General features: G+C 37.7%; 1 protein-coding gene across 1 annotated transcript in view; it reads right to left on the reverse strand.

Annotated features, from left to right (window-relative positions):
* Positions 1-359: 359 nt before the first annotated feature.
* MRPS35 (mitochondrial ribosomal protein S35) overlaps positions 360-12,390 on the reverse strand; it is a 47,525-nt gene continuing 35,494 nt past the window's right edge. Inside the window, exon 8 of the mRNA XM_058743259.1 lies at positions 360-843. Coding sequence (XP_058599242.1) covers positions 574-843 — 270 coding nt within the window. The 3' untranslated portion in view covers positions 360-573. The remainder of the gene's footprint in view (positions 844-12,390) is intronic.

Here is a 12,390-nt window from a genome sequence, read left to right on the forward strand (position 1 = left end):
TTTGTGAGGCTGAGCCCCGTGTTTGGCTCTGCGCTGACAACGTGGAGCCTGCTTAAGAGTCTCTCTCCCTCTCTCTCTGCCCCTCCCCTGCTCATGCTCTGTCTCTCTCAAAATAAAGAAATGTTTTTTAAAAATTAAAAACAATGCATTTTTAACCTCTAATATTTTCGTCTTAAAATGAACTTATTGGGACATAACCCCACTGTAAGTTGAGGAAGATCCGTATTCAAAAGCAACCAATAGGTGCTAATTTGTAGGGAAAGAAATACAGCAGGTGACAAAATAACAATATATGTATATATAGGAATATTAAAGTTGTTATGGTAGAAATAAAATGAAGACACTTCAGAAGCCAGAAGGAATCACTGAGATATTTTAATTAGTCCTTCTGCCGCACTGTACAAATAAGAACTTTTGAATAATCATTGCCATTACGGATTAGTATGAAAGGAATATTTTTAAATCTGATGTAAAACAATGGTTGTTTTTAACATTTTCAAATTTATGTGAAGTTAGATAATGATTACAGATAGATCATAAAATTAGCAAATCAAGCAGTTTTTTCTACATAAATCACATCAGTTTTAATAGCTTCTTCACGGATTCTTTGTACTGAGAAAGGGTCTCTTCATTGTCCCCCTCATTCTTAAGACTAACAACACACTTTCTGTAATCTTCGACTTCTTTTGTACCAAGGAGCTCTTCTTTATTTACTTCCAGATTTTTCTCAGCAGCTTTAATTTGGAGAAGTGTTTCCAGGATATTTTTTTCAGAGGGGCTATTTTTCCATATATACTCTTCCATATCTGCCTCAGTCTTCTCTTTCTCCCATTCTTCGGTTTTCTGAAAGGAAAAAATGAGTTCTGAAAACAGAAACACTATCCAAAAACTACGTTTTGTTTCGTTTTTAGGGAAAGAGAATCTGTAAAATACGGAGACTCCCTGTCAACGCTCTGTATGTAAACCCCGATTTGCCTCCCTTACGTAGCGTGGCTGTCCACCTGCACCAGCAGCTTCAGGACTGCTCACTCTGTTATGTGAACACTCCTCACCACTCACGAATTCTACCCACACAGTGCACACCTCACCTGCCTTGCAACTTTCACTTACAAAGCACGACTGTTACCCAAAAGATACAGAAAACTCATTTTTCGCAACTTTCTAATCTCTAAACTCTAACACTTCAACATTTCACATTTCTGAGGTTAAAAATAGTTAAGAGTTGAGAAGAGACTGTATTTATCTTTGTAACATGCCTGTGGGGATGACAAGGAAGACCAATTGTTATGATAAAATAAAAAATATAAAATACACATGTAATACATGATTTTTAGTCATAATGACTTCATATAATCTGGAATTTTGTTACTAGCTTTATTTTCTGTTCCTATAAAGGAAACAATTGTTACTGCTTGTTTTTTTCTTACAAAAATTATTACCACACTATTCTAGGCAACAGTTGGGCTTTGTAGCAATATAATTCAGGTTTATGATTTAGATGAAGATGTAACATTCTGGGAAAAATCAAGAAACGCAGCTAATAAATAATATGCCTTGGTTCAAAGAAGTGCTGAAAGCCAGCCACATTCTTCCCAAATTAACACACAACATATTCTGGCTATATGCAAGTATAGAATCATCCAATGTTCTTATAACTTCAGAAGGTGGTAAACCCCCCAAATTATAATATTTTTGAAGGATTAAAAGAAAGACAGATTTGTAAGGCTGTCAGAAATATTTTATCTTTGAAAACTCCTCTTGAAAAAGCCCCCAATTTGAGCAGGCAGAGCTCCAAGTCTCTCCAGAATTAAGTGGGTACCAAGGAGACTGTTTCCACTCACACCTGCCTCCCGTCCCAACCTCACTGTGAGCGTCCAGGAAAAGAGAGAAGAGCACTGGAAATTTGTCCCTCAAAGGTTGGTAAGGAGGAGCCCCGCCAAATGCAAACAGGCCACTGGGGACGCCATAGACTCAGCTAACCCCATTCGGGTCACTGAAGGCCAGGAAGAGTCTCCTCCGTCACAGAGAAACACAAGAAAAAGAAATACTCCTTTAATCCTTCAAAAGGGAGGGCCCTTTCGTTTAAGAGAAACCAGTCACCCTCAAATCCCTTAGCCGAAGTGGGGTATCTGTTCTGGCAGCTCCCTATACTGTTCCCCCCCACCACCACCACCATCCTGAATTTATGGCTGAGGGTAATGTGTCAACTGATGTTCTGATCTGGTTGAGAATCAACTCTTTATCCCTTTTTTATCTGATAGTGAGGCTGTCGGCTTGGCTGAGGGGGAGGGATGATGTGAAACAACTTCTTGTGGCCTGTGTGTACAAGCCTGTTGCAAGTAACTTCTAACAGTCAAACTCTGAATTTTACATTCATCAGGAAATTGACAAAATTATCCTACCCCACTTGATTTTTACTGTAATATTTGGGGAAGAAATATAAATGTCAGCCCCTTAAAAACAAAAACAAAAACAAAAACAAATGCCCCAAATTAAATGTTATCATTGGTCCTATCTACTCTTGGAAGTGCTTCAAATGCTAAGATAATGTTATAGTTTCTTCATAATTCTAGCTTACAAATGAAGTATATTTAAGATGCCAGCAAATACATTATATATAAGCATTAAATAAAAGTCAATCTACCTCATTCTTTTTTTAAATTCTTAATCTACTTCATTCTTGACTGAGAGAAGACAAGCAATTTAGAGATTAACTATTTTAGAAATTATAAATTTCACCTAGGTTTATGTGGATTTTCTTAACTGCTTTGAAATAGATGCTTAAACAGAAGAGGAACCCAATGCAAATCCACTAGTAATTTCCAACATTTCATTTCTCTTCCCCTTACATCTGGTCTACGCAATTCTACAGTGCTTTGCCAAGGAGTGTTACAGGTGTCCCAGGACGCAGATTCCTTCTGCCCTCAGGTGGCCAGGTGAGCCTGGAGTAGCAGGAGCAGTCCCAAGCACCCTCCTCCCTCATATCTCAGGAAAGAATTTTCTAAGTGTGTAATGACACAAACGAGGTTAGGAAATCCTGCACTAAGGGATAACGTACATTTACAGGAGGAAATTACTACTGTTTAAACTGGTAAGTGAAAGTAACTACATTCTGGAAAAGACATGGCTTCCTACTAATCCTGTACAGACACGATGCAGTGTCAGGCTTCAGCTGCAAGCTGAGCTCATGTTCTCGACAATTCTAACTTCAGGATCCAAACTCTGCAACAGCTGACAATAAATTCCAAGATAATGACAGTAACGATACCAATAAATTTAATTAATTTTTTTTAATGTTTATTTTTGACAGAGAGAGAGAGACAGAGAGAGAGAGAGAGACAGAGCATGAACAGGGGAGGGGCAGAGAGAGAGAGGGAGACACAGAATCCTAAGCAGGTTCCAGGCTCTGAGCTATCAGCACAGAGCCCAACACAGGGCTGAAACTCACAGACTGCGAGATCATGACCTAAGCTGAAGTCGGACGCTCAACCGACTGAGCCACCCAGGTGCCCCACGATACCAATAAATTTAATACTTATTATATACCACTGAGCCTAAAGACTTACATAATTATTTCATATAATTCTTATTAAAACCTACTAGGTTAGGTGTTAACATCTCTACAGATAAGAAAACTAAATATTATGGACGTTAAATAGGGGGCCACAGCCACTTGAGAATGTTTCAGATTTCAGAATTGTTCCTACTTTAGAAAGTTAGTATGGTGCACATACCATATATTTTGTAACACTTCCAGAGAAGGTCTATGGCAACACTCCCTAAAGCAAATACATTACCATGTCTGAATATTCACAATAAATGGGATAAACAAAGGCTATAGATAGCTTTTCATCCACTGACGTCTCATTTTGCCACCAAGTAAGTTATAAAAAGATTAACAATTTCCAAAGCTTTTAGGGCTTCAGAATTAGGGGATGTATATCTGTGATTTGCTCAAGGTCACACAGGGAGGTGGTATTGATACTATATTTAACATGGGTTTTGGTCTTTTACCCAACTGAGTTTAAATCCCAGCTTCACTACTTACTATGCTGACAAGCTGGCATTTCTGTAAGAACTGACTCCAAGGGCTGTTCTGCTGATTAAAAGAGGTAAGGAATATCCATGCACTTAGAGCACCTGGCTCAGAGTAAACACTAAATAAATGCTTGCTACTAATAACACAGAAGAAGAGTGGGATTCAAACCTTATTAGACTACCTGCAAAATATGTTTCTATGTCAACAGCATCACTATTCCTATCAAACAGTAAATCGAAACTTTCAAGGTAAATATAAACACAGATGCAATTGTCCAAATGTTCTGCAGTTATCCCCACTAACAAAATCATTGATTTTTATGACATTTAGATAAAACAAACAAGAGGTCTTTACTTCTTATCACTGATATAAAGGTAATGTTCTTCCTGATGCTTGTTACTGTCTTTCTGACAAACATATCACTGATTAGATTTAAATTTCTCAGTTCACTGCCCGTTCTTAAAAATAACTGAGTTATCTCCAATTTTCCTGCAGTCTCCTTTGGGTATAGGCTTTTTATGTCTAACCAGATGTAGATTAGAAAATATACATGCACACATGCACAAAATAGCATTTGTGTCAAGAAAAGGACACCTAGTTCTTTGAAGTCCTACATTAAATGTAAGAAAAGATCTTTACATCTTTAGAATGTCTGTTTTTCAAGCAGGAAAAATAAAAGCTAATCATTATCAATATATTTACCTTATGAGGGAAGAAATCTTTTCTAGTCATTAATACAGAAGTTTTCACAGATGAGTGTCAACCAAATGGAGCTTGTTGGTGAAGAGAACAGAACTAACTGGAAGAGATGGTGGTCTATAAATGATATATTAAGAAGCTATTCCAGGGGCGCCTGGGTGGCTCAGTCGGTTAAGCAACTGACTTTGGCTCAGGTCATGATCTCGCGGTTTGTGGGTTCAAGCCCTGTGCTGGGTTCTGTGCTGACAGCTCAGAGCCTGGAGCCTACTTCAGATTCTGTGTCTCCCTCTCTCTCTGTTCCTCCCCTGCTCATTCCCTGTCTCTCTGTCTCTTAAAAATAAATAAACATTAAAAAAAAAAAAAAAAAAGAACCTATTCCAATCTTTTCTAATCTTTGTCAATGACATAAAAATAATAACGCTGTCCATAATGCTTATCACTTTAGAATATTTTTCATTTCTAAGAGGCATAAACATAAAATCCTTGGGGGGGAACCCTTAAAATTATCTTTTAATCCTACATTATGATTTCCACTTTCAAACAGGATGTAAGAGATCACATAATGCTTCCAGTCTAGCTATAACTAGCTACAACTGTACTTGCCTTGAACAACATGGGTTTCAACTGCATGGGTACACAGATTTTTTTTTTTTTTTTTTTGATACAGCACAGGACTATAAATGTATTTTCTTTTCCTTACAGTTTTCTTAACAACATTTTCTTTTCTCCAGCTTACTTGATTATAAAAATACAGTATATAATACATACAACATACAAAATATGTGTTAATCAACCTTGTTATCAGTCAGGCTTCTGACAGTAGGCTATTAGTAGTTAACTTTTCAGTGGGTCAAACGTTACACACCTAGATTTTTAACAAATGGGGGGTTGGCATCTCTAACTCCTGCATTATTCAAGGGTCAACTGTAACTGACCACCCACCCTCCAAAATCTTAAAGATATCAGAGAGTTACAGAATCAGTAATGACTAGATGAATGTGAATTCCAGGCTGCAAAGGTATGAGAAGGATCCTTCTGAAAATCCCCATTTTCTTTCCTGAAGGCATTTTCCAATTCTGTACAAGACTGGCACTTGGCTCATAAAGAAGGATTTTAGTTGGGAAATGAAACAAGTGAGGTTTGACCTGTTATCCAGGGCTCTTATAACAGACCAGAAACGAAGAGCCCCAAACATGACTGGTTTTAGTTTTGGGGCTACTTATGGGTGGGGAGTCAGAATCAGGCTTCTAAAAAGCAGTGTGAAATCCACCATTAATTTCCTAGTGTTTAAGACATAAAGTCCCACTAGAAGGAGGAAGTCCTGTTGTAAACACACAACCAATCTCCCTTTCAAAACATCTGCTAGATTTTGCTGCAAGATTAGAGGCTACCAAGCTAAGCTCAAAATTTCTGTACAGCACAAAGGACTCTTCAGGAGATTTTCAGAGATGTGGAAGCTGACTCACCAAGTTCCTAATCAAAAGCCTTGAAGGTTATGCCTAAGGAAAAGGAACAAATCAGAGCTGCACTAAATCTTACAAAACTGAAGCCCAGCGTTGGTCTACCTGAATCATGACTGGATTAAAATGATAAACCCCTGACCCTCTCTGCCTAAGAGAAAAAGGAGGGGGGCGCCTGGGTGGCTCAGTTGGTTAAGCATTCGACCTCGGCTCAGGTCATGATCTCACTGTTGGTGGGTTGGAGCCACACTGGGCTCTGTGCTGACAGCTCAGAGCCTGGAGCCTGCTTCAGAATCTGTGTCTCCCTCTGTCTCTCTGCCCCTCCCCCGCTCATGCGCACTCACTCTCTCTTTCAAAAATAAATTAAAAAAAAAAAAGGAAGAAATTCTGATGGTTGACAGCAATTGGGAGCTTTTATGAGTCTTTCACACACAACATCTAGCATACAAGAAAGTTACTAGACATTTGAAACATCTGAAGAAAAAAGTAATTAATAACCAAGGGAAAACAAACAATAGCAGAAGAACTCCAGATGATCAAGATAATGAAATTAGCAGACGGGAACTTTACAATAACTAAGAATTAATGTGTTAAAGAAAAAAAAGGAGAAGATAACCAACATGAATTAAATAATGAAGAATTTCAGCATAGAATTGGTATCCATAAAAGATGAACAATTAAATGAACATTTAGAATTGAAAAACACAGTATCTAAAATTAATAAATCACTGGATGGAGTTAAAAGGAGTCTAAGATACAGCAGAAGTCAGAATTAGTGAATGCAGAAACAGAACAAAAGAAAACTATATTGTTATATATATCAGTTCTGTACTATGGAATTATAACTATGAGATTCTGAAATCTTTTTTATATTTTACTAATCAACTCCAAGATTCCCAGTGATTCTACTTAACAAGTTCCAACAAATCTAAACCTGGGAGGACAACTCATATTTTTTTTTTATAGACTTAATGCCTGTATCCCCGCCCCCCCAAATTCTTGTTGAAATAGTACTCCCAAAGTTGGAGGTAGGGTCTTTGGGAGGTATTTAGGTCTTGAGGGTGGAGCCCTTATAAATGGGGTTTAATGTCCAGAGAAAGCCCTGCCCCTTCTGCCACAAGAGAACATAGCAAGAAAGTTGTTTAAACCTTCACTATACACCAAATCTGCCAATGCCTTGATCTTGGGCATCTCAGCCTTCACAACTGCAGAAAACACATTTCTGTTGTTTATAAGCAGACTAGTCTGTGGTATTGTTACAGGAGCCCAAATGGACTAAGACAATGTCTTCTATGAATAAAATTTAAAACTTCTTTTTTTAAGTTTGTAGTAACAGACCTTGGGAAATTTAGTCTGGATCAGTGATCTGAAATAATTTATTTAAAAACCTATATTTTTCACTATCAAAAACTTACAATTTTTCTATAAGTTTTAACTTAAAAAAGCTACAGTGTTAAATTCAAAAAAAGAGAGACAATCAGATAACCATGCACTTCCTGGTGGAAGAACACAATACTAATTAAACAGTAGTAAAAAAAAAAAAATCAAAATAGAATTTGGTTAAGCCTCTAGATGCAACTATAAACTTAAAAAATTACACTATGGTGATACAATCAGCAGAATTCAAAGGATGGAAAAGGCTACAGAAAAAAACCACAACAAACAAACAAACACCACCCCCCCCCCCCCCCCCCAAGACTTCTTCACCAAATAAACTGCAAGAAAAAAGCTCAACAGACAAAGCTCCCTTTTGGGTTGTGACTGCTTCTGGGCACTCTTTCAAAAAACATTTCCTGAGAACCTACTATGTGCTAGACAGTACTAGGCAGAGCTGGATGTCTCCAGGCATCCTAGCTAAAAACTAATGTTTTCATATCCAAATATTTTAGAAAAGGGGTACATATGCTTGTTCCTAATAGGCATCTACTGAAACACCCCTTCCGGTGAAATAAAAATAGGGCTGGCAAAGCCAAAAAATACCTCATTATTCAAATGCAATACTACTGATACTGAAACAAAATTCAACCTATAATCATTTTCTACGAGGCTAAATACACTTTGTTTTTGTGATTTAAAGGAGTCTATTACAGAAAATTTCTAATGCATATAAAAGTAGAGAGGACAGCACTATAAACTCTCATGTACCCATCACCCAGTTTCAACAATCAATGCATAGCAGTCCAGTTTCATATAAGCCTCTATCCACTGCCCCCTTACCACACCCTCACTGAATTATTATGGAGGTCATTCCAGACTTTATATCATTTCATCCATAATATATTGGTATTGTTCTTTTTTTTAATTTTTTTTATTTTTTTAATGTTTATTTATTTTTGAGACAGAGAGAGACAGAGCATGAACAGGGGAGGGCCAGAGAGAGGGAGACACAGAATCTGAAGCAGGCTCCAGGCTCCGAGCTGTCAGCACAGAGCCTGACGCGGGGCTCGAACTCACGAACCGCGAGATCATGACCTGAGCCAAAGTCGGATGCCTAACCGACTGAGCCACCCAGGTGGCCCAAGTTCTTTTTTTTTTTTAAAAGGGGTCATTTAAAAAATCATAACCACAATAACATTATTGTGGTGTTTTAATTCATGAGCACCTAATCTAGGTCAGTTCATTCATTCATTAAATTCATTCACTCTACCAAGGGGCAATTCCTTCTGTACAAATTACTGGCCCCAGACAGGTACGTTTCCCTGGTATCATCCTGCCCATCTAGCCAGTTACCGAGTAATACCTGACTGAAGCAGAGTCCCTTCTCTGCAGGATGAGTCCAAGGACATAATTTAATTTTAAGTTTAGTTGTATTAGTTTTGCTCGCTCTTCCCTTGTCTCCCCCTCTCCCCTGGGGGTGACTAGTCCTATAAATCCTGAAATAGTCAAGGTCATGTTTTCTGACATACAGACTGGAGGAGAAGAAATCAGTCTCGGGAGAGAAAAGAGTAAGGCAGTTGCCTATAAAGTAACAGAGTCCAAAGAATAAAAGCCCTCACACTCCTAGTTTCTGTTCTTGCCCATTCCTGAGATCTTGTAGCATCCTTGCCCTTCTATCTTCTGCTTAGGCTGGCCTGAGTGAGTTTCTATGACTTACAACAAGGAGGTGTCAAATAACACAGGATGCTCAGGAGAGAGGCTTGAGGAGAGAGTTCAGAGTTGTCAGCATATACAAGATACTTTATAGCACCTGGGAGAATGTACAGAATGAGGTAAAAGGGGGTAAGGACAAAACTTAGGAAACAAATTTAATTGATTTGGACTGAAATATAAAGTAGACATTTCTAGAAACATGGCACATCACAGTCAGAAACTTTATACTTAAAGAGGCTCAGTATTCTTTGTAAATAAGCAGTATCTTTCCAAGATGTTATATCTAAAAATGGCAATTGTGAAATAAGGCTTTTACATTTATGTGACTTCAAATGGCCTTTTGGGAATAGTTTCCTTTAAAAAAAAAAACACAAAACCACAAAAACAAAAGATTTTTTTAACTTCACTGTCTTTATGCAAAAAGTCCAATGCTACATTAAGGTCCTCTAAAAATACAGGGTTAATCCTAGAGGGATAGTAACCAAGAAGTGAATTCTGGTGTAGTATTAAAAGGAAAAAAATCAGGGTACCTGCATGGCTCAGTCAGTAGAGCATCCGATTCTTGATTTAGGCTCAGGTCACAGGTCTTAATGGGCCTTGCATCAAGCTCTCCATCTACAGTGTGGACCCTGCATAGGATACTCTCTCCCCCTCTCTCTCCCTGAACCCCTGCCTCTCAAAATAAATAAATATTTAAAAAAATAAATAAAAGGATAAAAATCATTCATAATTCTACCACCTAAAGAAACTAATCAATACTGGTGACACTCAGTGCTTGTCCTATATCCATTTTTAAAAACACTGCTATGGTTCAATTTTATTTACAATTTTGTACCTTTGCTTATAATTCGCTGCCCAAGTTTTAGCTTCTAAAATCATACCCAAAATTGAAGTAGGCGGTCGTTTAAGAGGTTTTTTTTTTGAGAGTTTCTTTTTTTGAAGTGTAGTTGAAGTGCATTAATTTTAAAGTAGAAACAACAGCATATTCAAGGGGCGCCTGGGTGGCTCAGTCGGTTAAGCGTTTGACTTCAGTTCAGGTCACGATCTCAAGGTTCGTGAGTTCAAGCCCCACATCGGTCTCTGTGCTGACAGCTCGGAGCCTGGAGTCTGCTTCAGAGTCTGTGTCTCCCTCTCTCTCTGTGCCTCCCCCGCTCACACTCTGTCTCTAAAATAAATAAACATTAAAAAAGAAAAGAAAAGAAAAGAAAAGAAAAGAAAAGAAAAGAAAAGAAAAGAAAAGAAAAGAAAAGAAAAGAAAGAAATAATAGCATATTCAAATTACTGGGCAGCAATGAAAAACACCACTAAGCTTGAACTGGTCACCATTTAGGCAAAGAGTGTGATTAACCTGTAGACTCCTATTTTAATTCTTCAGCCATTAAACAGTTATAATTTTAGCAACTAATTTATAAGTGTGCATATAATACATATACATATATGTGGGCTCTCTCTTCTTCCCTTCCTACAGTGAGAGAAACCATTCAGACTATCATCCTAGAGGAAGCAACCTTCCATTCCACACGATCTGTTCTCTTTTCCACAAGTGGCCCAATTATTCACTCACTCAATAAATATTTACTGCACAACTACTGTGCCAGGCACACACCGTGCTGTACTGGAACTGACAGGGTAGCCGGAAGCCTGGAGTTGAGTAGGAGCCAGTCAGATAAAGACTGTCATCCCAGCAGAGAAAACAGTCTCCGCAGAGGCCTGGAGGTACGAAAGAGCTCAGTACATTCAGGGAACTGAATGAAGGCCAAGGTGAGGAAAGTAGCACGGGACGAGTCTGAATAGAACACTCAGTTTAGAATACTTACTATGTATGTCAGCACCTTCCATAGATTAATTCACTTAACTTCTACCCCAACTCTTTGTGAGGCAGTACTATTACTATCTGTTTTACAGACCAAAACCTGAAGTTCAGAGCAATTAAATAATTTGCCCAAATCTTGTTAGTGGTAGAACATGTTCCAAGGAACAGAGAGACATGGCAAAAAAGAATATAAAGAATAAAAGAATAATTTAATGGAACCTGTTACCTTTTCTCCCCCTTGTAAGCATGAATTCAATACAAAGAAAAACACTGCATTCATGCAATGGTCAGTATATTCTGAGGTAATAGAAGGCAAAGAAATATCTGTTCCACTAAATACACAAATTTGTCACCTTCTACCATCTTATTTACAACTCCCTTTGCCTAGGACATGAATCATAGTAATATTCCACTTCTCATGATTACAAGTAAGGCATTGTGCAATATGAGGGAAAACAGTTTAACCATTAAAAAAAATCCAAGTTATTTGAAAATCATAAAAAATAAGAAGAGGCAAAATATCCATAATGGATAAAAAAAAAAAATACTGCCAATTCTTTCAGTTACCACAGCTAAATGTTTAAGTGATGAATATGTCAAGGAATTCAATTTAATTGAGATTGGTTTTTAAAAAATTTAACAAATGCTGTTTTGCCAGACATTGTACTAGGGGTTGGGAATATGAAGATGGATGAAATGTATAGTCCTTGCCCTCAGTGATCTCACAGCCTAACGGGGTCAGCCAGACATGGATATGGACAATTACTGTAAAAGTAATAAGAGTAATGCTCATAATGGGAGGAGGGAAAAAGGATGCACAGACAACTTCTAAGACAGGTTACATCTGAAGTGTATTAAAAGATTCATATGAATTTGCAAGGTTGATCAATCTGAAAAAGGGATCATAAGCAGAGAGAACAGCATGTGCAAAGTTATAAAAGAATATATTATGTTCATTATGGCTGAGATATAGAATACATAACCTACATTTCCTGAGTAACTAGTCATGAGGTGGCCAACTGCTGTGGATAGACAGCCTAAGTAGTTTACATTTTATCCTGGGTAACAGGGAACCACTGAAGGATTTTATTAAGGAATATGATACAACAGACTTGCTTTTTAGAGCAATTACTCGAACAGCAACCTGGAAGATGAATGAGATGGGAAAATCAATAAGGCTATTAGAGTGAAAGACCTATATAGGGTGGAAGCAGCAGGGATCAAGAGGAGAAAATAATTTTAATGGATATAATATGAAGTCTTACCTGAAGGCAAAGAGATCTGAGAAG

The sequence above is a fragment of the Neofelis nebulosa genome, chromosome 8, assembly GCF_028018385.1.
Source record: "Neofelis nebulosa isolate mNeoNeb1 chromosome 8, mNeoNeb1.pri, whole genome shotgun sequence".
In the NCBI taxonomy this organism is placed as follows: Eukaryota; Metazoa; Chordata; class Mammalia; order Carnivora; family Felidae; genus Neofelis; species Neofelis nebulosa.